The sequence below is a fragment of the Adiantum capillus-veneris genome, chromosome 18 (assembly GCF_014529385.1).
Source record: "Adiantum capillus-veneris isolate H3 chromosome 18, ASM1452938v2, whole genome shotgun sequence".
Taxonomy (NCBI): Eukaryota; Viridiplantae; Streptophyta; class Polypodiopsida; order Polypodiales; family Pteridaceae; genus Adiantum; species Adiantum capillus-veneris.
This window is the reverse complement of record NC_140948.1, coordinates 16,882,576-16,908,500: the sequence shown is the minus strand read 5'-3', so window position 1 is coordinate 16,908,500 and position 25,925 is coordinate 16,882,576. Positions and strand designations below refer to the sequence as shown.

The following is a 25,925-nucleotide window of genomic DNA, read 5'->3' as shown; positions in this document are numbered from 1 at the left end:
CACCTCAAGCTCAGCCCTAGCTTACTTAAGGTCAAAGAACTTTTAACACTAACCATTGGAGGTCTTTAATGAAGCTAACCCTAAGTTCTTTTAAGCTTCATTAGCTAACCTTGCTCTTTGACATACCATCTCTCATTTGGGCCCCTTTACCATTGGCCCCGTGTTGAGATAGATCCGTAAGCACATGTCTATATTCTAATTCTTGTTCCCGTTTATTATCCCATATTAAATGATCAGTTTAATATGAGAAAATCACTTGGTTTGGTTAGATATTAGATATTTAATGACAGTTTAGGTGTTTTGTTCCGTCGGACAACTCCAATTTTCTAAAAGTGAGAGATGTAAAGTTTCTTCAAGTGTACATGCACCAGTGTTTCTGCTGGAACTTTCCCTTTCATAAAGGCATTTCTACATGTGCTGAGAGAGAGAGAGAGAGAGAGAGAGAGAGAGAGAGAGAGAGAGAGAGAGAGAGAGAGAGAGAGAGAGAGAGAGAGAGAGAGAGATTTTATACCATATGCAAGTGTAAGCCAAGGCATAGATAGACTAGTGTAAACCCAGGCACTTAAGTGAAATAGTAAACCCAAGCATTAGTGGTGGTAAAGAGAGAGAGAGAGAGAGAGAGAGAGAGAGAGAGAGAGAAAGACGAAGAAGAAGAGATTTTTAACGTCGTAGGAAACTATCCCAAGAGACCTTAAAGATCTAGCCAACGAGAGAGAGAGAGAGAGAGAGAGAGAGAGAGAGAGAGAGAGAGAGAGAGAGAGAGAGAGAGAGAGAGAGAGAGAGAGAGAGAGAGAGAGAGAGAGATTTAGTGCCAAAGAATTCAAATATGGTTAGTTTACCTCTCATTTACCGCCCATGTGTACATTTCCATGTTCTTAGAAAAAAGTTCATCTCGAGTGTTCATAGATGGGCAAGAAAAGAGAGATGCAAGGCGGAGAGCTAGTAGCTATGTTTGGTAACATTGGGACATAGGGAAGAATGAAATTGCCACAAACATTGTCGAGTTTTCATATAAAAGCTAGCTATATGCCGTCTTGAAGAAGGGAGAACAAAGAAACCAAAGGTGGGCAATACACATATTTTCACTCGTGTCAAGCATAACTAAGAAGTATTTAAGCTTGAATTTAACTGAATATTGCCTATCATTCCGAGAGAGAGAGAGAGAGAGAGAGAGAGAGAGACTTTGTATACCATGTGCAAAAGTAAACCAAAGCATTGTTAGCCTAGTGTAAACCCAGGCAAGTTAGGGCAAGAGTATCTTCTGGCATTAAGAGAGAGAGAGAGAGAGAGAGAGAGAGAGAGAGAGAGAGAGAGAGAGAGAGAGAGAGAGCTTGTATACCATGTGCAAGTGTGCTCCAAGGCATTGTTTATCATAGTGTAAACCCTTGCAATTCAGGGCAAGACTATCTTTTGGCATCAATGAGGGAGGGAGTGAGAGGGGAGGGGGGGTTGCATCACACACACACACACACACACACACACAGATAGAGAGAGAGAGAGAGCTTATACCCAAAGCCATTAACAATAACTCCTTAACTGGTTAGAAGTTTCAACATAGTTAGGTATAGCATTGGGGCAAAGACATTATCATTCAAAACATGGGAAAACTCATGTCATCCAAAATTTACATAGCAAGAAGTTGAGAGATGTAATACAAAAAATCTCTATCAATGCATCGGGCCTAAACTGACCTCAGCAACGCAAGGACAGCCGCTGCCTCAGGGTGCCACCATCTCCATCTCCACTCAGGTGTGATGTGGAGTCCTCATCCATTGACACCTTCTCGCATGCCTCACCTTCCCCATCCCCATCCGTTGATGCATCCTCACCTTGAGCATCGGTAGCATCCCCTTCATCACTTCCATCCACACTGTCTCCATCACCCTTTCTATCCTCCCCATCACACGTCGCTTTTACCACTCTCACTTTTACCACTCTCACTCCCGCCACTGTCTCCATCATCCCCACTGTCCTCAGTCCCTTCATCACTCCCGTACCTATCTCCCCCATCTTCATGATCCTCTTGACCTTCTTTGTCACTCCCTTTCTCAGTCCCTTGGTCATCACATCAACTTCTTCATCATCCCCACCATAACCATCACTGGTATCATCTTCCTCCCCTATCTCTTCATCCTCACTTATAGGACTCAAGCTCCGAACACGCCGCTGCACTGGCAGGTTATGTAAACCCGGGCAATGTTAGACAGTGTAGACCCAAGCATTGATGGGCAACAAACACACACACACACACACACACACACACACACACACACACACACACACACACACACACACACACACACAGAGACTCACATGGAATTTGTAGCCTTGTCGTATCTTCTTCATTATAGCATTTTTCTTCATCTCTTGCACAACATCAGCCTTTTTCATACGAGCAGCCGAGAAGTCAAGGAGAAAGTCATCTTTGGTGCATCATACTTTCTTCTTGTTGATAGAATCCCAGGCTTTCAAGACCCTAATGAGGGCCCTTGCTTGAATAGCCTTGTGACTCAACTCATACTTGCGGTCCACATCTTCAAATCTCTCTGTCACACGTAACCTATCTCTTTGTGTAGACATTGGAATGGGGTTTAAAGAAGCACTAGTCACCCTATGTTGCCGCTTATCCATCCGCGTGTTTCTACTTGGGCAAGCCGGATCTGCTCGGCACATTCGGACGAGCTTCCCATCAACATAAAGCTCTGCATATGGCTGGGATAACTTCAATGAGTCAGCTCTCTACACCTGTATAAAAGAAAATACCTACATAACTTTAGAAATGGTAGGCAACCCTTGTTAACCCAAATATAAACTCAGGCATGCTCGAGACTAAATGTAGAGGGGTCAGAGAGGGACTCATAGGACCGACGCTCAATGCTTGAGAGGTTCCAACCTTTGTTCGCTTGGATGTAGAGCCTGAACCGGCCCCTTCTACTTCAAGAAGCTTTCTCTTACTACCTTTGGCTTCTTTTGTGGTGGCAATTATAGCATTTTTCTTAGGCTTCTCTTGCAGTTGAAGCTTTCCCTTCCCCTTTTCACTCGCCACCTTGGATTGTTTCTCTACCTCATGACCCTTCAAGTAGACAATTGAGGGCTTTTGAACCACATCTAGACCTTTCTCCTTGGGATTCACAAGAGCCTTCTTTGCTTCAAAACCCTTCATTTGGACCTTCTCCTTGGGCTTCACAAGGGGCCTCTTCACATCGTAACCCTTTGTCTGGATCTTCTCTTTGGGCTTCACAAGCAGCCTCTTCCCATCCCGGCCTTCATCAACCTTTAGGTTTAACCTCTACCCACAAACAAAACCTTGGGATCAACCCACCTTATAAAGAGAAGCCATGAAATGCAACCTTTTAGCACCACGGACTTGACAAATAAACCCAGCCAATATCGGCATGGCATGAAAACCTGGGCAAGCCCTATGTGCAAACATGGGCCTCACATGTAAACCCAGGGAAACCCAAGTTGGAGAAGGAGAAAATACCTGCATCCCTCCCTTTGTCACCAAATCCACAACAACGGGATCCTCATGTGGCATTTGAGACCCGTCCCCGTCCAGAGGTATGGTTGTCTTCTTGCCCTTCTCAACACAATGCATAAAGAGCAATAGTTAGAGCACACCCCAATGGCCATGATTAGGCGTAAACCCGGACATACCTGAATTTTCTTGGAAGTGGCCTCATGCAATACTTGGACCTCTGTCTCCTTCTCACCACCCTACGGTAGTCAGAAAGAGATTCCAACGAGCACTCCTATGGACATGCCTCTACGCAGGTGTAAACCCGGACATACCTGATTTTAACAAACAGTGGCCTTGATGTCATCTCTAGCATGCCTATCCTCATGAAACTTAGATCTTTTTTTTGAATTGCACCAAGCTTTGAGATCGCGTGTTTGTTTGTCGTGCAAGAGGTCGCTTCTCACCCTTACCCCCCTTGAAAGGGAGCTTACTTGGGTTCTTCTTCATAGGAGGAGTGGGAGGATGATCCTCCTCCCTTTCCTTGGACCCCACCACCTCCGTCATGACCTACAATGTAGTTTGTGCAAGGGTGAGAATCCTATGCCCGCCTCATGCCCTAAACCCAGGCTAGTTGAGCAACACCCTAAACCCTTACCTGTTCACTATTGGGCATGCTTGCCTTCCCTCCTTGTGAGGAAAGGTCCTCCTCCTCCTGGATCATCACCTGCAAAAAGGGAGCCCATGTCAAAGGCCAAGCCTTAATAGCAACCTCATGCCCGCGAACCCTCTCCCTATTACCTACGGTCGAGCTTTGCTTCTCCCACTGCGGGTTCCTCCTTTTGTGGCCTTAGGGGGGGTCGTGGAATAAGCACCCGCATGCCGCCACCCTTCCCCTTCCTTGTCATCTTTCCATCGCCATGTGCAGTCGCACTCAGCCTTTGTCGACAACCTCCCACCCCCTGGCCATGCCTTGTGCCTTTCTTGCAACCCCACTTTGAGCAAGGGAGCCCCAAGAAGAGGAGATGAGGAGAAGAGATGGTGAGCACATCAAGATTCTTCCTGCTAACCTCTTCAATAAGAAAACTTCCCTCAACATCAACACATGTTAAACCATTAGGAGGTTTGAGTTACTTATGGCTGTGCAAAAAGTATCCCAACTTTCTAGAAACCTAACTAGCAAGAACATTGCTTTGACCGAATCGTTGAAATTGACTCCTTGTGCAGAAAGCTGACTGAAAATTGTGTTGAACTCATTGAGATGGTTACACATGGGTGTACCCTTATCCATCTTCAAATCAACTAATTTTTTCAGCCAATAAACCTGTAATGCTACACTTTGCTTCTCATACAAGTCACATAACTTCTTCCACAACTCATAGCTAGTCTTTTCTATGTTCAGATTGAAGTACACATTCTTTGACCAAGTCAGCATGATGGTGGACCTGGCAAGCTCATCCAAATTCTGCCAATCATACTCATCCATATCCTCAGGCTTTATCCCCTTCATCTTTATCGGCCAGATTTGCTTCTTCTGTACTAAGGCATTGTAAATTTTTTCCTTCCAAAATGGAAAGTTAGTGTGATCTAACTTCTCAATGTTGAACAAAGAGTCCTCCGATGATGAATCCATCACTCGACAAGGAATAAAAGTGATAGATTCGTTGCACTAAAGAAGATGATAGAAAACCTTTAAAAAAATTCGACAGAGTCTCCCTTGCAAAACTGACTTCTGAACCCAAAACAAATGTGTACAATGATTGAAACACTGATCAAAGTGGCTAAATTGGCAAGATAGAATCTCAAAGAACTGTCACTGTCAGTGTCTTCAACTCTAGAAGAGTGTCTATGACAAACTGAACACTGTCAAACGCATACACGTAAAGATGACAACAATGCCAACAATGGCGGATCCGTTACGATCTTGGTAGTGGGTTTTTTCCATGCTCTGTGTGGACAAAAAACCCAAGCTGCCATACTCCCTTGCAAACCAAGGTATGTGATTACAGATATGTGATGTGCAAATAACAAGCACTAACATTAAACAGCTATATATTTATAATTCAAAAGATTATCACGTTATCAAACCAATTACATTACCATGTAGTGAGTGATATGCTGGTTTGTCCATGCACTTATAAATGTCTTGTGGAATGCCTCCACAGCTTCTTGGCAATTGGCATAGTTAGCTACAATCCACGAGTTCACCTCACAATACTTGAATATTGTATCCAAGGTTTTCCATACATTTGCCTTGCGAGTCCTTGCGGCACCATTGTCTGCATGATCAACTACAGCATTGTGCAAATTTTTCCACTTGTTGTATCACAGTGCTTGTCTTTCTTGTGCACTATGACTAGTCGTGGGCATTGACAAAAAGAGTCAAGCTTTCACACTACCAATTGGTAGCTTCTTTGGAACATCTCGCCCATTCTTAGACCTCTTTTCATCGTGCTCTATCTTAACATGTCCTTTGTACAAACCCACTTCGAAGAAGACTGTCTCCAAAGCTGAGATTGCCCTTTGTTTTCCAGGGAGAGGTCGCGTAGTCCAAGCAAAACAAATTCGAGAAACATTAGTTTCTCTATTATCCTACAAAGTCCATGCATTGTGCTATGTGCAATTTAGAAAGTGGGATATCCAAAATAGGTGGAAAGATGGGGTCGCGAAGATGCCTGTCCGGTGCTCTCCTCCAATATATTTTGTTCAAGATATGAACCACTCCCATGCAATATATAAGCAAGGGCTTTTGCTTGTTTCTCCTTTGGAAACGTTGTACATGCATTTCAAAGCCTTTAGGTCCCCCACTATATGCCACTCTATAGTGTAGGATGCCCTCTACATCCAGCTTCTGTTCATTTCTTTGCTCACTAATAATTTTTGGGATTCTAGTTTAATGGAAAACCCAATTCATTATATTGAAGTTCTCAGCTAGCACCTGAAAATATAAATTTGGATTACAAGACCATTCAATTGTCATCAAGCTTTTTGTAATGCTCATTGAGCTCACCTTAAAGGTTGCAAGAAGGAAAATGTTGTTCTCAGATTGTATATTAAAGTTTCTAGGATCATCATATGGAATGCTTGCATCCAAAGCTTTGTTCATGAGTGTGATTGTGACTCACTCAGCCTTTGTCTCCTTTACAAGCTCACATTCATCTAGCTTGATGACAAACTTTAGGACACCATTGCACTCTTCGATGGTAACATCGAATAGCTATAAAATGTATGTTTGCAAAGCGATCAAATCATAGAAAATATTGTTATACTTATTTAATACCACTTCCTCTCCTTTTGGTGACCTATATGTCGATTCAATGTAAAAAGGACTACCCAGAGCTTGAAGCACCTCCTTGTTAATCTCTTGTTGTGTTTTTTGAATAGGAAAAGGGTGTGGAAGTAGGGTGTACTTCATATGAATATTTTTTACCCATGTTTGCACAGACATGAGTACCAAAAGTCAGAACCCTAAGTCCTTTCTTAATTGCTAAAATCTTATTAACAAAATGAAAACTTTAAAGGACATCACATACTTGAATATTGTGGTGTATCCTTTATTGGATATTCCAGTTTCATCTAAAATCGATTGAACATCACAAGCATCTAATTGGTTCTCCTTTAAAAGTCTGTCAAGCTACTTAGCAACGATCTTACCATACCGTTTGTCATCTAAGAGGCCAACGATGTTTTTGCGATTCAAAATGAGATTGTAAGGTGCAAAGGAGGTTGTGTTAAGCTCCACTTCTTTGTCGGGGTGAAGCAAAGCTCTTTACATACATATCAAACATAAGAGATATGTCTAAGAGTTTAGGATTGTAAACCTAACAAGGATAGTGATGGCTTGCACTCTTTTCTTAATTCTCCCGAGAAAACCTTCAAGTCCTTGATGTCTTGTAGTCTCCTTTCTCTTTGGTGAAGACCTAGCACTGTTTTTTTTTCTCTGAATTATTGAGTAAGCTCCTTCATGTGCTTCTCGTTGTGTTTAATCAGCTGAGCACATTGCACGACTTTCGTGTGTAAGCACATAATTTCTCTGCATGCGATGTCTCTCTCTAGTTGCAAAACATTATTTTTTGCGGCTAAGTGCTTGGTGTATCCATACAAGCCATTGGCCCATCTCCAACATCGTTCACCAAAGAATTTATATCCTTGAAAGGTGGAGTGGCATTTGTGATGGGAAGCTTGGGATACATTTTTTCGTGCATCCAAAGGTCCACATTTATCATGCCCTAGGATCTGAGGTTCTCCTTCAAAGCTTCTGAAATGATATTCCGCTTGTTTTTCTTACAAAGAGGCTTATATGCTCTACGTGCATATGATTCTACATGCATATGATATATATCTCTTCGATTCCTTGTAGAAGTTGGCCCGTGAAGAAGCTGTAGGAGTGGATTGAGACATGAAAAAAGTGAGATACTGTTTACAGAAGCAGGTGAGGTCAATGGAGGAAAGAAATGTCCTCTATTTGTGAGTGAGAGCATGCAAGGAGAAATGGGGGGGAGAATGATCTAAGAAAACGAGCGTATGCTTTTCAAAAATGCAAAAAATTGAGATACTCGGCATTGAATTTTTAGCGGTGGCAAAAAGTTAAGTGTTACAGCTAGATAGCTTTTAGAGTATTTAATACACACAACTTTTGATGAGAAAAATATCCGGATTTTTGGAAAAAAAAATAAATTTTTCATTACCTCTCTATGCTGACATGAAAAAGAAAAAAATAAAATTTTCATTATCTCTCTATGTTGACATGGCATTTCTTACAAGAAAAAGAAAAAGATAATGGAAATCTAGAGAAAGAATTATTTTTTTTCATTATCTTTGTCTAGACTTCCATGAAAAAGAAAAAAAAAGAAATTTTCATTATCTCTTTCTATGCTGACATGGCTTCAAGAAGGGCATACCATAGCATATGAGAGTCGAAGACTCAACTCTGATGAGCAAGTATTGGGCATCTACGAAAAGGAGTTATAAGCTGTCCCACATGCCCTAGACACGTGGAAGCACTACCTCTTGGGGACTACCTCTTGGCCCAAAATTGAGTCCAAACTTTTCCTAATGTTTGCGTCAAGAAGGGCATACCATATCATATGAGAGTCAAAGACTCAACTCTGATGAGCAAGTATTGGGCATCTACGAAAAGGAGTTATTAGCTGTCCCACATGCCCTAGACACATGGAAGCACTACCTCTTGGGGACTCCATTCATCCTATGAATGGATCATCAAAGCCTCAAGTATTTCATGACACAAACCAAGTTATCCGACAAACAAATGAACTGGGAAAAATTTATTTCACAATTTCATTTTCACATTGCTCACATTGCTGGCAAGCACAATCAAGTGGCTGATGCACTCTCACAATGGCCAAAGGTGAATGCGGTATCCATAGCTACTCACAATGATCTATCTTCCATGATAGATGAGTGTGCTATTGATCCCGACTTCAAAGATGTCATTTCAGCCCTTGGACTAGGGAAGAAAGAAGAACCATTCACTCTCAAGGATGGTTATCTTCTCTATGGCAATAGGCTATGCATTACTAACTCACTCACTCCGTGAGAAAGTGATGTATGAATCCCATGCTCTTCCTTATGCGGGGCATAGAGGGATTCAACCTACTCTTTGAGGAGTAGAGATGTACTTCTATTGGCCTGCCATGAAAACAGACATACAAGAGTATGTTTCAAAATGCATGGCATGCCAAAGGATGAAGTTTGATAGAGGGAAGAAACCCGGATTGCTTCAGCCATTGCCTGTCCCTGATTCACCATGGGAGAGAATATACATGGATTTTATCTTTGGATTGCCTAAGTCTATCCATGGGAATACAAGAACATGGACAATAGTAGATAGGTTTAGTAAACAAGCTCATTTTATACCTGTCAAAAAGACTATTAAGGCACACCAAATGGCAACCCTCTTCATATCACAGATCTTCAAGTATCATGGCTTGCCACATCTATCGTGTCGGATAGAGATCCCAGAATGACCAGTAATTTTTGGGGGGGTCTCTTTGAGAATCTAGGCACAAGGATAAACTTCTCCTTGGTCTATCACCCACAAACGGATGGCCAAACTGAGATAGCCAACCTTACGATCCTTGATCTACTAAAATCCTATGTCACAAAAGTAGTTCAACGCTCCTAATGGGAGAAGTACTTATCTTTGGCAGAGTGCTTACAACAATAACACTGTATATACTTCTACATGTAAAGAACCTTTTGAGATCATAGAGGGAAGATCTAAAAGTCCTTTGCTATTTAAGGTACATGGAAAGATCTTCACTGCTGATGAGTATAGTCGTGACCTACAAGATTCTTTCAAGAAGATTAAGGAGTCTATATCCATCTCACAACAAAGAAAAAAGGCTGATGCTATCAAGCACATAAGAGCCTCAGCCGTTAAGGAAAATGATTGGGTCTTACTCAAGTTCCCTAAGGCTCGTCTAAGGAACACTACGAGCAAGAATCCCACAGGCCACCATAAGTATTATGCTAAGCTAGCAAAAAGATATTATGGCCCCTTTCAAATTCTTAAGCCCATCATCAAGATGGCTTATCAATTATAGTTGCCCAACCATTGAATCATGCTCAATGATTTCCATGTGAGCCTACTTAAGCCTTACAAAGGAGAGCCACCAAGAGAGGCCATAATTGAAGACCCTCTAGAGATTGAGAATCAAGAAGAGGTGCTCCGGTCCGCATCCATCCAGTATGAAGACAAGGTACTATAGCATGGTAAGATCATCCGACGGTATCTTATCAAATTCAAAAACTATCCCTTTGAAGATGCTAGATGGATGCAAGGTATGTAACTAAAGGATAGTATGAACCTTGTCAATGCTTACATGATGCTTTAGAGTAAGCAAATGTACATACATTGTAAACAAATAAATTTTTTTGTCTTCTAAGACTCCCTTTTTTTATTGTGCACAATTTTAAGAAGTATGCATGCTTAGGATCAAGTTTGTGGTGACGACGTCTCCCAAAGACCAAGTAGAACTTGTCACTCTACTTTGAAAGTATGATATGGACTAATGAGTAGACATGCTTGCGGGGCAGACAGTGTCTCTCAAGCACCCAAGTAGATTAGTCATCCACTCTGGAATGATTCTGTAGGGTAAACATGGATCCTCTACCCACTAAGACCAATGGACTCATGACTAAGACTTTACCATCTCTACCTCATAGTCGAGGATAACTATGCTTTCAAGAGAGAGGTAGTATCATAAAAACTAATATCTAACTATCCTAAACGATTTTCTCATATTAAACTGATCATTTAATGTGTAAAGATAAATGGGAACAAGGGTTAGTATGTTAGAATGTGCTGCTACACTTATCTCACCCAGCGGACCACGAAGGGAGATGCCTACATCTCTATAAGGGTCCAAAAGGAGATGGTCCACAAAAGAGAAATGTGCACTAATGGAGCTTAAAGACCTTAGGGTTAGCTTCATTAAAGGCCTCCAAATGTTAATGTTAAAAGTCGTTAGACCTTAGGCAAAGCTAGGGCTGAGCTTAGACCTTAGGAAAGCTAGGGTTGTGCTTAGACCTTAGGCAAGCTAAGGGTGTGCTTTCGGTGCTTGATGACTAAGATCCTAACTAAGGTGCTTGAGGTGCTCAAAGTCAACAAGGACTCCTACTAAGGAGGGGGAGAGCCCTATCTCTAGGGAGATGAGAGAGAATACACACACACACACACGCACGCGCCAAGAATCACCCAAGCCATAAGAGGCAAAGGGGACACACGTCAAGCCCCTAGCCTTGTTGCCCTCATAGTGTGCCAGAATCCTATTGGATGGACTAAAGGAAGGTCCAATAAGAAATTAGATTAATTAATGAATTATTCAAGCTGTCTCCAAAAGGGGGAAAGGAGGACACTTGTCAAAAGACTACACACCTTGCTTGAAATGCATGAGGCCTCTCATTGGCTAGGGGTGGACCAATAGGCTTCACGCTAGAGTATTCTAGGGAACAAAATCAATTTCTCTCTCTCTCATTCTTGCATCCCATGAGCCACACTCTTACACACACTCTTGTGTGAAGCAAGGAATCCATCTCCTTCTACAAGCTTGAGAAGTTGAGAGCCTACACCAACAACTCTTGGCTATGGAGTGAAAATCCAATCAAGAGCCATGCTCAATGCAATGCTTATCATTCTCTTCATCTTCATTATCACTAATTACTAAGCTATGTTTAAAAGAGATATTATATGTGAGGAGAGTATATTATGTCTCGTAGGAATACATCTTCTTCCCTCATCTTCCTCATTCTCTGCCAGCTCTCTTCACCTTCGAAGGTGTTTGAGGTCTTGGGATTAAGGGTTCCACCAATTTTCTTGTTCATTGTAAGTAGTTAATTGCTGTTTTTCAAGCCTAAGTGGGTGCATGAAGCTTCCATCTTCATGCCACCAAATAGGTCTCAAGGAACACAAAGATTGTATTGTACCAAGTCTCTCTTGATGGGAGAATCTATAATATTGGAGGGGGGAACTGTTGTCAATTTCTTTAATTCTCTCTCTTTTACAAGTTATTGCTCATGCCATGTTAATTAGGAATGTGTAAACTGTTGCTATCTCCAACCAAGCACTCTGTCTATCTACACCAGCTAATTCTCCTAATGAAATGCTCACTATGTTCAATTCTCTTCTTCTTCAATCAAGCTATTAGTTAAATTCTATTACACCCCCCCCTCGCCTTCCCAAAAAAAATGTTAGTTGATGTTGGGGGTGGCCTTAAAGTAATTCTATGACAGTTTGAGGCTTGCTATGGATGTAAAAATTTTGGTCACTTTGCTTGAGATTTTCCACTGAGACCGAGGGCACAAGAGGAAATGGAGAAGGGTGAGGAACATCTTGCAGAAGGAGGAAAAATGGAATGTTCTAAGGATACAAAGGGTAAAAGACTCACCTCAACCACTTCTACATGTGGATCCTAATAGCTCAAAGCCACCTCACACTAATCAAGAGACATTGAGGGAGAAAACATGTGTTTTCCAAACTTCAAAACCTCGATTGTTTATGGTGGCTTCTAATGTGGCAAACAGTTCCGACACAACATCTGGCAAGCAAAAGAATAAAAAATCTAGCCAGAGGAGGAGAATGGACCATACCCGCTTAGGAAAGGGTAAGGGAAAAAAAACTAACCCCGTCTCACGGGAAAAGGGGGATCTTGCTCTTCCTCTTCATAATGCTTTTGAAGTACAACAAGATATGATCCCCCAGACAGCTAGGAATCTCCCTCGTTAATAGGAAAAGTGAGTGAGTCTTGGGGTCAGAATGGATCTCATGTTAAGGAATTTGTTCGTATTTCCCCATAAACCCTCCCTTACAAGTGTTTTCTTGGAATTTGAAAGGAATAAGGACAAAGGAGAAGTCAGAATCGCTTTGGCAAACTTAATGAAGAGGAGAAGAGGGGTGTTTTGCTGGTGCTTGCAAGGACACCATCTTGATGTTGCGTCACTCAAAAAATTGGTTCTTGTGAAAATCCTTTTGTTTTATGGTTTTGCGGCTAATGAATCTAGCAAGGTTATGACAGGTAACCATAGGGACCTAGAACCAAAAATTGTCTACCAACACCCGTCCGGGAGAGCACTGGGCATGTCAGTCAAGGTAAACAATACCATGTTCACCCTCATGAATGTGTATGCACCAAATGATTCCACATGTGAAGGAAATATTTGGAATGACCCCTCCCAATTGCAAAATGAGGTAACTTATGCTTAGTAGGGGACTTTAACATGGTGTGTGCAAGGCAAGACAAAAATGGTTCTTCAAATATTCTTTCGCGAGGTGAGCTTAGAAAATGGTTGACTTTGGAGGAGAAATGGACGTTGGCTGATGCCTAGAAAATTGGCCCCTAGAGAGATGGTGTAGGGTTGTCCTTTCACTGTCTGCAAGATACCCAATCAGTGTCCAGGCTGGACAGGATATATTTTTCAACAATGCCGACTGGGTACTATCATCTCTTGATATAGAAGTTCTCACACAAGAAATATTCTTGGATCACTTCCCCTTGGGGCAAAAGACCAATATCAACCACAAGGACATAAGAAACTACTGACTACTAGCCCAAACTTGTTTAAAGACCTTCATTCCAAGGCACTGGCGTCTAAAGCTGCCAGGGAGCTGAATCAAGATATTGTAAAAGGGAGTCCTAAACCTTGAAAAAAGTTTTGCAAAAAAATTCAAATTGCTATTAATAACAAAACTTACGAGGGGTCAACTTGTTCTGCTTGGTTCAAAGAGATCGGACATAAGAAGGTGCAAGGATGCACATCGAAACAAGAGCACGTATAATGGCTAAATATTAAGCAGTCCCTCTTGACCAGTGATTGGGAGGAGATTAATTCTCTCAGACTCCAAGACAAAGAGAGTCATGTTATGAATGAGGAAACTAGCAAAAAGGCATTGCTCAAGTCTATTAAGGTAAAAGAGAGACAAGCCTCCATCACATCACTGCTTGATGATAAAGGGGAGAAGATTGACAACCCAGACAAGATGGCTCAGATGATTGTTGGCTATCTCAGCACAATTATTGGGAAAGAGGACTTGTCATCACCCACAATCACTAAGGCTAGTACTAAAATGTTTGAAGCAATGTTAAGGGTGGTGGACAAAGGTAAAGCAGACTACTTAGAGAGAGCAATTACCTTACAAGAATGTTGGTTCACTTTAAAGAAGTTGGGCAAGGAAAAATCCCTAAGTTGTGATGGAATCACCATTGAATTTTGTTTAGAATTTTGGGAGGATTTGGAGCCATCCTTCTTGACCATGATTAATGAAGCATTCACTTCTAGAAAATTAGAGCTTAGCATGAGGAAGGGATTAATCAAACCCATCTCTAAGCAGTCTACATGCTCTTAACTTAAACATTGGTGACCAATTACTATGTTTATTGTGGTTAACAAAGTCTTGGCCAAAATGATCGTTGAACGAATGTCTCCTACCTTGGCAGAAATCATCTGCCCCTGTTAGCATGGATTTATGAAGGAAGATCAATCTATGACAACATACTGGCTACCATAGTGAGAATGGGGTATGCCAAGTTCTCTAAGCAGGAATTTTTATTAGATCCAGCTTGACTTAGATAAGGCTTATGATAGAATAACGTGGTCCATTAGGACCAAAAACGGGTAGAAAAGGGCTGTTTGTTAATCTAAGGATTAAGGAATAGTCGAATAGTCATTTGACACGTACACAAAAGTATGGCACACTTGTCTCCTCTACTTTGGGTTCAAAAATTTTGATTTTGGCAGAAAACGACTAAATGTCTTTGTCTTCTGTTAGAAACCGCTATATTTGGGGTATTTTTGGCCACTCACGTTAAATTTAGGACCCAAAGTACGGATGTTTTGCTTCATTTTATATTTCACAAAATCAAGTTAGGAGATATGGAATCTCTCTTTTCAGGCACTGAAAACAACGTCATTTATTACAAATCACTTTTCTTTTTTAGCTGCCTACTCTTTTCAAATTTTGTTCGTTTAGTGAGAGGAACTTTCTCTTTAGTGCATTTTTACTCTCTCTCTCTCTCTCTGAGCTTCTATGGCATCCTCTACACGTCGCCCTTCTCACACAATAGTTTCTTGTGATTTCTATAACATTAAAGAGAATGGTTTTTGGAAACCCATGTCTTTTCATGTGAATGATTGGGTGATGATGCTTCCTTCTTGCAAAGGTGCACATATAGTGAAGAGAGCCAAGTGGGATGAAGTAAAGAACCATTGGAAAGGTCGTATTCTTGCCTTCAAAGTAACTCACAGTGATTGGCTTGCAAAAGTTCAACATGTCTATATGACCAAAGACATGGTTTTGAATCAAAACGACCATCCCATCCTCCATTCCTACTGTAAGGGACACAATACAAAATCTTATCATTTTTTACATTCTTATTGCTCTCTCCCATTTTATTAATTTATTTGCTTCTTTTTCAATTATTTTTCTTCAACAGCTATGGAGTGGCAGCCTGTGGAGAGCCTTAGTGGCACATTCAAAACAATTCACAAAGGAATTGCAGATGTTATGTATGCTGACAAGCCGCCCTCTTTTTACAAAACAATGGGGTCACTGTTTGTTTATTATGCAGAATACAGGGTTCCATCAAGAGAATGAGCACATGGAAAGCTTCAAGAACTACATGTTCCCACCTTAAGATCATTGGATTGGGAAGCTGCTGATCAAAAATCAAAAATCAAAGATGATATCCTCAGAGCTATGTCCTTGGGCAGGATTTCAAGGAGGATCAAAATCCAATGGTTCTTACTTGTACATGTCTTTGTGGCATGTTTCAAAATAGTGGATTTGCAGAGGACAAGGACAATGTGGCTTGACAGAAGATTGCCTACAACTGTACTAGAAACTCTCCTTGGAGAAGGTTGGGCTACCAAGGAAATTTTCCATCTTGGTGACAATATCAATTATAGAGTTAGCCCAAACTCTCTGTCTATCTCATACCAGCTATGCCGCCAGTCTTTGGTTTTGGGATATGACTATAGAAGATGGAGAAGCAAATTAGGAGGTTGGGTTCCTTTAGACTCTTATGAAAATTTCCCAGAGTTTGAACTAAAAGCTAAAGTCCATCCTTTCACTGAACCTAGAAGTCTTATAGTAACATCAAATTGGACACTACAGAATGTAAGAGATTCTCTAGAGTATTTGGATGAAACATCTGTTGAATATAGGTTCAAAGTTGATGGCACTGTTGTGAGCACAAGGATGGAGAGTTCAACCTCTTGCATCACATGTCTTCCCCCAAAAAGAGTTGTATTTGGGAGATTTGGAAGGATTCTCAAGTCCAATTTTGTAATGATTCACTTCGTCAATAAAAATGTCTATTTATTTTTTCACATTTGATGTTAACTTTTATTTTAATGACACTTTGATATACTGCTGAAAATTGAATGGTTGACAATAGTTAGATATTCAAGTACAAGAGTATATGTAACCAAAATATATGTATGTTCTTTTGGACAAAATTTTACAAACTTTGACAATGTGAATCAATCATCAAAATCGACTTTCCTTTTCACATGGGTGGATTCTGGATCCTCAGAGACTCTCTGCCTTTTTGGTTTAGTATGTTCTTGTGATGCAGAAGAAGGCTTGGGAGGTAGAGGTGACTCAAGCTTTTGAGGGTTTGGCTTATGAGATTTGATGGGAGTGGGTTCATTGGGAGGTGATATGGGTTGATCTACCTTCAGAGACTTTGGGGACTTCTTGGGGGACATGATTGGGAGATGGAAGGGAGACCTGAGGTTTTGCTTCTTGCCTTTTGAAGACGATCGAGGCATTTGGATTTTAAACTTAAGGGGTGAATGAAATGGAGGACCCTTTAAATCTCCTTTTGCAACTTTCTTGGCAGGGATCTTCAATTTTGGCCTACCCTTTACATGGCTCTTCTTATCTACAAGAGCTTTCTTTGATGGGATAACCTTTTCTCCCTTTTCCTCTTTCCTGTAGCTTTCTCTCCTATTGGTGGCAAAGGAGAATCTGGATCATGTGGGTTGATTGATCTCTCTAAGATCATAGAAACAGCTTTTTCTCTAACCCACTTGGCCCATGACTCTGAATATTCATGTAACTACAACAAAAAGACAACATTTTGACATAAGATCAGGGGCTCTAGAAATTAAACTAATCAATGGCATAATTGATAAACTTACAGTAAGAGTAGACATCCTTGACTTTGATTCAAGATACCTCCATGTGTTTGAAAGCACCATCCAGCCACAGGAAGTTGAATTATTTTGTAAAGGAACTTTCTAGGTATAGTACTTGAAGGAGTCTAACCTGTAGTCTGGATTTGAACTACGTAGGTGACTTAAGATACGCTTTGCATCCCTAGAAGCAAAAAACTTGTCAAAAAAGAGGACATAATGATAATATATGAAAAGCTCACTAAACATAGACCATGCTTACATTTTGCTTCTTCCATGAATAGAAGAAAGTGAATTCATAAAAATAACTTCTCTTTCAAGAAGGTTGAACATTATATGGCTCCAATGACCTCTGCAAAAAAAGAGCAATTAGCTAGTAATGATAACTTGCAAGTACAAAAGTAAAAATTGATACCTACACTTCAACATAGGGATAGACTATGTAATTGCAGGTAAGTATATCAAACTTGTCAAAAAACCCTGCAATTTGACCAAGGTTGTTGAATAGACACTGAGTTACAAGTGGGTCCAATACAAAAATTTGCATTGCCATTGGATCAGGGAGATCCCTCATTAGACATTTGCAAAAATAAAAAAGATACCATTGAGAAATTATACATATATGCACAAAAATACAAAGATTCTGATAGAATAACTAACCTTAGACAAATGTAAAGCACTGTGTCACCTATCTCAATGTTTGGATTTACAAGCATGCTTGTATCTTCAGGTGCTATGTCAAGGTATGCCTCTAGTGTCCCAAACATAAAGACATCAACAATCATTTGGCTTGTGACACTTTTGAAAAGTTGCAAGTTGCATGCCTTTAGAATTTCAGATTGCTCTGTCAAAATAGTGTCCTCTCACTTGATCTCAATGGCCCTTTCTACTTCTTCCTCCTTTTCCTTGGACTCTTTGATATCATGTGACTTTCTTGTATCCTACAAATGTGATATATCCTCTATAACAATAGATGATTTTGGTTGCCTTGTAGGATGAATATTTAATATTTGGAAGGCCCTATAATCTTCATTGGGAATGGGCTCAAGAACCTTGTCAAAGCTATACCTCAGTCTTGAAACAAGCACAAAATCCTTGCTCATGAGTGTGACTCTGTGAGCAAATGCAGCAGCAATGTAACCATCATTCATAAAATCTATTAAGAAGTCCTCTGCAGCTTCTTGAAGGCAAAGAAGGGCATCTTTCTTTGGGAAGATATTTGCTTTTCATCCTGTTCAGAAATCTTTTAGAAATATCCTTAACAACCCTCATAAAGGGAAGTCTTGGAATGAGCAAGGAAGTGGACTTCTAAGCTTCTCTTATCTCTCTAAGAGATTTCACATGATATTTCATTCTTTTCCTTGCATTGGGACGCTCACGGGGCTTTGGAACGACTGGTGGAGGCTTCTCTTCTTGAGGATGATCCTCCTTGGGATGCTCATAATCTTCGCCTTGAGATTTTTCTTGAAAAGGATAGATCTTCTGATTAGTTTGCTTAGTCCTGGCCATCGAAGCAATGTGGAAGCAAGCATTGAAAAGGGCCTGAACAACGCGAGAAGAAGGGAGGAAGAAAGTTGAAATTGATTATTCGCTTGTGAGATTGAAAAATAAGATTTTAAAAAGTACCACATGGCATATACTCATTGACACACGTGCGTGCAACGGTCACGTGTCTCACTAATGGTTTTGACACGTTTCACAATGATTATGGTGGCTCTTAATTACGTGTATCCCGAGGCATAATCATTAATTTTCAACGATTTAATTTTTAAATTTGCATATATCTACAAGAGTCTCGACGAGTCTCTGCTTTTTATTTTCACCCACCAGGTAGCCCGCACGACGCGATTACGAGGTTTCAAAAATTTCCCCTTGCCTATATCGCGTTGTTCGGGACTTTACGTCTTGTGCGTTTTTGCTTCCATAATGAGTAAGTTTCCCATTGGATGTGACGAAGAGAGCCCTGGTGACAAGCTTTTAGATGAAATTTTGAGGGATGGTGGCGACATGCACATATTCAATGAAGCTTTAGAAATTTTCAATCCAAGGTTTGACTTGCCCCTTCTTATTCAAAAAGTCAAGGATTTATTGGCAGATGAGATGAATGATTTTGAAAAAGCCATTGAAGGAATTTTTCTTTTTTTGGGAGACCATTATTACTGTCACCTTACAGATTTTACCCAGAACCCAGTTGAGAAGGGCAGAATCACCAACAAGGAGTTTGAGAAGGGTGACAATGTCTTAGCCTACACCTTAAAACAACACTCCAAGAAGATCAGGAAGCAAGGAAATGGCCCATTTGTGATCCATGATATATCGTCAAGTGGTTCCATAAAACTTGAAACATTAGAGAGAGAGAGAGAGAGAGAGAGAGAGAGAGAGAGAGAGAGAGAGAGAGAGAGAGAGAGAGAGAGAGAGAGAGAGAGAGAGAGAGAGAGAGAGAGAGAGAGAGAGAGAGAGAATGCCCAACTAGATTAATGGTTGCAGGTTGAAACAGTATCATATACCATTGACAAAAGACATGTTGGAGAAGATTCATGAAGCATCTGAGCGGAAGAAATCCATATAAAAGAACAAGGATCAAGCACAAGAAGAAGCTAAGCTGTGAATGCTAAAGTGCAATAAAATTGGTAGATCACCCAATGTTCTAGTTACCTCTACGCAACCACCTCCTCCTATAGAATCCATTCAAACAAAGCAAGAATGGCTTGGGGACATGGATGCTTGTATACACTTACAACTTCGTAATGAATCTCCAATGAGGACACTAGTGGACACAAGGACCAAAGATAATGTCATAAATTACTCGACTTTCAAGAAGATGTCTGTGAATCAAATTATGACTGAGAAAATTGAGCTGAAGACTATAAACCGTGAAACAATGGTTAGTTGAGACCAAGCCAATATCTCCATCAACATTGCTTATAACAATTGTCTGCACCAATTTCATGTCATAAAAAAAATGGATTTGAATGAAGATATTATTTTGGGTGTACCATGAATGTGCACTTACGAGGAACATACTTTCTTATCAACTTGTGAGAAACACTTATACTGTTCTGCTGGAACCAAATGATCATATGCGGAAAGTGAAGCCATTAGGTCCAATCCCAATCCCCACCAAAGTGTAGCCAGACCAAAAGCCATCCTATGTAGGCAAGGCTAGACCAATATGGGTTAGAAAGGAAATCATGGCAGCAAAATCAGTACAAATCTGGCTGCCAAAGGGGCGAACTACTACTACCCAACCCACCCCAAGAAAAACTAGACTCTAGCATCCCAAGAAACCAACCTACTCATCCACAGGTTAAGCCAAATCTCACTAGAATCCTAAGAAAAAATAAAAGCACAAAAAATAGCCACACAAAGCTATGTGGAAATGGAAACCAAAGCTTTTTGCTAACCAACTTGCCAAGAAAGAGTTATGTTGGGAATGGCAACAAACAATATCAAAAGCTCAGTACAAGTGGATACCCAAAGTGAAGACCAACCAAGATCTACAGCCATTCGTAACTCAAGGAACCATAAGAGGCAGAGCAAAATATCTTCAAGTGCTGTTATTCAAATCGTGGAGCTTCAAAGTCAAACCTCGGCTACCAAAATCACTAAACAAACTATTATACCCAGATCTTTCACAACAATATCATACCCAATGCATCTCTTCCAAAAGCATGATAGAGCCACATTTTGAAGCCTTGCATAGACACAAAGTTTGCACCCATGCACATTGCACCAATTTTTGTTCGAGATGACAAAGAATGGGAAGGTGGGAGAAATAGTAGCTGTGATAGCTCAATGCACAATCTTAGGATGAAAAATGCCAATAGATTATGTATTTAGTGTATAAAGTGTGTGTTTTTTTTTATTGTTGCCTTTTTTATAGCTTTCTATCAAAAATTAATCACTAAAAGGCATAATAATGAGCCATAATGACAAAAATTTAGGAAGACAAATTGTCCATGTGTATATGAATATGCGGAATAATTTTGGATGGTTTTTGCTAAATTATAATAATTTTAAGTAATTTTTTTTATTTTTAAGAAAATAAGGTTCAAAAAGTAATAATTTGAGCCAAAAAAGCCAAAATTGAGTTTTGAAAGCAAACACCAAATCTACAAAGCAAGAGCTTCAAGCATGACAAATGTGGAAGGATTTGGCACCCGTCAAATTCGAGCCAACCAGAAATAGGCCAAAACTATAAAATCCAAGTCAAATGGCGAGACCAAGAGTCCAAATGATGAACAATCTAAGCCACAGGTGATATAACATGCAAAAGATAAGTAAATATGGTAAGTATGCAAAATACACTAGGGACAGGCTGCGCACATATAGGCAAAGTGGGCAAATAAAGCCTCATTTGCGACCAGCCGCATTCGAGAGTTGCCTGCCTATTTGTTTCCCGCTACAACCACACCAAACACCCACATTGCACCAAATTCAATGATTATTTTCTTCATCAATACCTTAACAAGCTTGGATAGCTCAACATACACACAAACAACCACAACAATAGATTGAATCAAATTTAGGATGGGGATTTTAGAAAGTGTCAAGGCCCATTGGGGAGGCTATCTAGACCCAAATTTAGCGATAAGTTCATGAGAACATCCCCAATCACAAGGGAAACCAAGAGGAACAAATATGACAAGAAAAGGTAGTCCAACATGGATCGTGATTTATGACCCCTTACCTCCAAATTAAAAAATAAGTTGGACAAATTGTAGCCCTTGAAATTTTCTATACAGTGATGTAATCATAGTCAAATTTTGTTACCAAACATGTATTATAATCCATGACCCTACTTTTCCTCCACAAGAAAATTTCATACAGAGGGTTTACCATGGCCTTGGGGAAAGAGCTCTACAAGTTCGGTAGAAAATGAACTCAAAGTTCCAAGGAAAACAAGGAAATTCGAAGTTTGGATCATCAAATGGTCATTTTGACCCATGATAGAAAATTTGAATCCGATTTGCAAAATAAGTGAACCATTAGCTTGGAAAATATGTCGAGATGCTACCCATGAAGTTTGGTCCAATTTGACTACCAAACCCCAAAACTCAAAATGTATCAAAAATTGGAAGCAAAGTGTATGAACAAGCTAGGAATTGGATAATAGCCCAAACTACTTCAATTGTCAAAATCAATAGAGTCAGAGAGTTAGGGACTGGCAGTTTTTTTTGATCCAAGTGTAAAGTCAAGCAAAGTTGTGGAATTAAGAATAGCCAAAGAGTGTCACCAAATGCCAAGAAAGTGGTCAAAGTTTCCAAGAATCCAAGGGATAGAGTAACATTCCAACTCAGCCAAAAACGAACAAGATGCTAGGATTTGGGCCATACTTCAACTCCAAATCATTAGGAAAGCAAAAGTACCATATAGATTGATCACAACTAGGGATCAAAGTTGCCAACCAAAACCAAATATGGCAAAGTCAGACCAAATTAGGCCATAACTTGCAAAGTTGGAAAAATTTGAGATAAACTTGTTCAAATTTGAAAATAACCTCACCAGTGTGTTAGGATATGATATAAGAACAGGTATCCCAAGTTTGATCCCAAAACGTTACCAAACATGGATCGCGATCCTTTCTCTCTTACAAGCTAACATGACTAGAATTATACCAGCAAATCCCACATGCCAACGCTAGACTAACCCCAAAATTTCCACTCATTTGACCCTCAAAACTCTAGCCAAAATGCCAAAATTCTCCTAAGTCTGAGAAAACTTCTAAAAATTGGCATCAAATCCCAACCAATGATCCAAATTCAAACATGAGTGAACCAAAGCATCCCCCAAAGTATGCTTGATCAGATGGCATCATTAAAAGTTCCAAATGTGTTCCAGCATGGATTGCAATCCATGTCCCAATGAGCTAGACTTGACCTTAAATCACATGACCTAGTGCCTATAGTTGTATTAGATGCACTGGTGAAGTTTAATCAAGTTGGATTTGTTTTGATCAAGTTATTCTCATTACATTCTAAAGAATCTAGTAGATGCCAATTTGAAGAACAACAACCAAAATAAAACATAAATGAATGCGGACCCAATCCTCACAAGGATTACATATCAGGCTTTGGGCATGATCGATGAGTTACTACACGAAGCCAAGCATGTGGTACACTCAATTGGCACTTCTTCTTCTCACACTTTGATCAAAAGAAAGCCAAAGGAAAAGAGTTCAAGGCCAAGGGATTCAGACAACAGGGCCACAAAAACGGATATTGAGCTCAATGAGGAAATAAAGGGAACAAATGATATACCATTTGAATATCAATCTATGGATGAAGAATAGGATCTTACAGCTCCCTTGGAAAGAAAAAAGGCTTAGTCAGCTGTTCAAGTGCCCCTCACAATTACACAAAAAGATAGGGAGGAGGCCTAAAGAATCAAGGAAGAGAAGCTGCAAAAAAAAGCGGAAGGCAAATAGAAGAATGACTAAGCTGGATCACATGATTTAGATGCAAGGCTTGAACAAAGGAAGATTAAGAAAATGGAGAAGTTCAAGGAATACCAACAAAGAAAAGCAACAGAAGAGGCCAATCTTGCCAATTCTTTTTGAGGCAAGATACATGAAATCTCAAAAGAAAAGCAAAACAAAGAACGAAAGAGGAAACCAAGAGGCAAAGGGTGGATGAGTTAGAATCACCACAAAACTCCAACAAGGAAAAAGACAACCAAGAGAAAAAAGAGGGATCAAAGGATGAAGATCAAGAAGAATCATAGCAGCAAAATACCTTGGAGGATGAGCTACCACCTTCTCCTAAAACAGAGCAAACCACAAGAGATCCGAATGTACCGAGAACCTCACACAAGCCTGAAGATCAAAGTAAAACTCCATTGTCACCTCACACAAGGGAAGTCATAGAAGATGCAAATAAAGTGCTCAAAGAATTTGACATTGAGAAACACTTTGAAGGAATCAAGCTGTAGTTTAAATGCCAACAAGCTGTAGTTTAAATGCCAACAAGCTGTAATACAACTTAAAGAAGTGGACTTCAATGATGCTCAGAAGAAGACCAATGCAGCGACAAGATAAAATGCCATGCTGCTACAAAAAGTAGAAGAACTAATTGCAAATAAAGAAAGTCTTCAAACAAAAATTACAAACACAAAGCAAAGCCTTGTTGAAGCAACAAAAGCCCATTCCACTCATGTTGACGTTAACAAAGAATTGCAAGCCAAGTGTGAAGTTTTGGAAGTGAAGCTAGCAAGAGAGGGATAGAGATCCATAAAACTCAACACTTCCTATGATGTTGTAAAGCACATTCTTTTGACCCTCATGTCCGTGCAAGAAACTCCTACAATTGATACTACTTCCCAAGCTCTGATCACAGTGTAAGAAGAGCTAAAAGCTTTGAAGGCAGAGCTGAAACAAGAAAAGCTGTAGAGACAAATGTTGTTGACGAGCATGATGGCTACAAATGCCTAGAAAAACATGGAGGTGAACAAGATACAATAGCAATTGAAGACCACAAAGGCACAATTGGCAAAGCTAGTAGAGCAGCATGCTCTAAAATTAGTAGAAAAAATCTGGTAATCAGTGCTTTAAAATCTCAAAGGGTTTCATCGGCTCCTCATAGAAAAATGTCTACACAAGAGCAGATAAGAACAAATTTCCCACCCCATGCCAAGCACTTTCAAGGGTGGGCGTGATTTTGAAGGACAAGAAGAAGAGGAAGAAAGAAAAGTGGATGCCAAAACAAAGACGAGGAAGTGAATCAAGGACATGCCAAAGGCCTGCCATAAAAAATACATGGAGTATGAACTCAAAGTGCTTGAATCTACTGCTCTTTCGATGATACAGGTAGATGAAGTTGTTACCATATACATGTGGTAGTGATGTGTGTGAACACACTAGGACCGCCGGGGCATTTTTTCCCTCTTTAGGAGGTTTTTTCCCCCGTGCATTGTATATACGCCCATCACTCTAGGGCTATCTATCTTTCCATTGCACACTAAGTAACACACTCTCTATTGTGTGCCTTGAGCTTCCTTCGTCTTCTCCAAGCTGTGTGTGTTTCTCTGCAACCCTAATTCCAACAATTGGTATCAGAGCAGGTCACGTCCTCCCGTGAGCTTTGGCAAGCGTTCGCAGGTCTGCTCAGAATTTTGATTTGGGCTCATTTCGGCCTCCGTTTCCACTACGGGCAGTACTGCACAGGTTATTTCGTCATTTTGTGCAGATTTTCTGTCAGTGCCGTTTTCTGCATAACTGGTGCCTTATAGTCTTCTACGGTTTGTGCTATATAGCACAAGTTGTTCCCGCTCCATTTCTCCTATTTTCGAGCAGTTTTCACATCAGGTGCAGCATTTACCATGGCTGACAACAACAACACAGATGTGTTCAAGATGTTTGCTGCTGAGGACAGGTTGGATGGGGACAACTACCCTATGTGGGCTTATATGATGCAACACGTTCTTGTGTCAAAAGGTGTCTGGAACATTGTGCAGGGCATTGATGTACGTCCTGGTTCTGAAGATGTAGGCGATATTGAGGATGTTGCAGGTCTTGCTGCAAGGATTGCAGCTGTTAGAGTTGTTTTGCCTACAGCAGAACAAGCTCGTTGGGATGTTAAGGATGCGCAGGCTCATGCATTGATTGCGTTGTCTGTGAAGCGCACCATTATTCCTCACATCCGTTCAGCAAAATCTGCAAAACAGGCTTGGGATATTCTAGCAGGTCTTTATGCAAGCCGCAATGAGGCTAAAATTGCTTTGCTGCGTAAAGAGCTAGAGTCGAAGATTATGCATGAGGAAGATGATATGGACACTTTCCTTGCTAGTGTCAAGGATATCAATGAGCAACTCATTT

General features: G+C 40.4%; 2 protein-coding genes and 1 pseudogene across 2 annotated transcripts; 1 reads left to right on the top strand and 2 right to left on the bottom strand.

The window, feature by feature from the left end:
- Positions 1 to 1,692: 1,692 nt before the first annotated feature.
- LOC147435289 (uncharacterized) lies at positions 1,693 to 2,016 on the bottom strand. Its single transcript, XM_086488244.1, has one exon. The coding sequence runs from the start codon at positions 2,014 to 2,016 to the stop codon at positions 1,693 to 1,695; it is 324 nt and encodes a 107-aa protein (XP_086344370.1).
- Positions 2,017 to 2,433: 417 nt separating this feature from the next.
- LOC147435288 (uncharacterized) lies at positions 2,434 to 3,598 on the bottom strand. The gene is made up of 3 exons (XM_086488221.1): positions 3,323 to 3,598; positions 2,894 to 3,289; positions 2,434 to 2,712 (listed from the first exon to the last, which is right to left on the bottom strand). The coding sequence occupies exons 1-3, from the start codon at positions 3,596 to 3,598 to the stop codon at positions 2,434 to 2,436; spliced, it is 951 nt and encodes a 316-aa protein (XP_086344347.1).
- Positions 3,599 to 15,002: 11,404 nt separating this feature from the next.
- LOC147435287 (uncharacterized) lies at positions 15,003 to 16,611 on the top strand (annotated as a pseudogene).
- Positions 16,612 to 25,925: the final 9,314 nt, after the last annotated feature.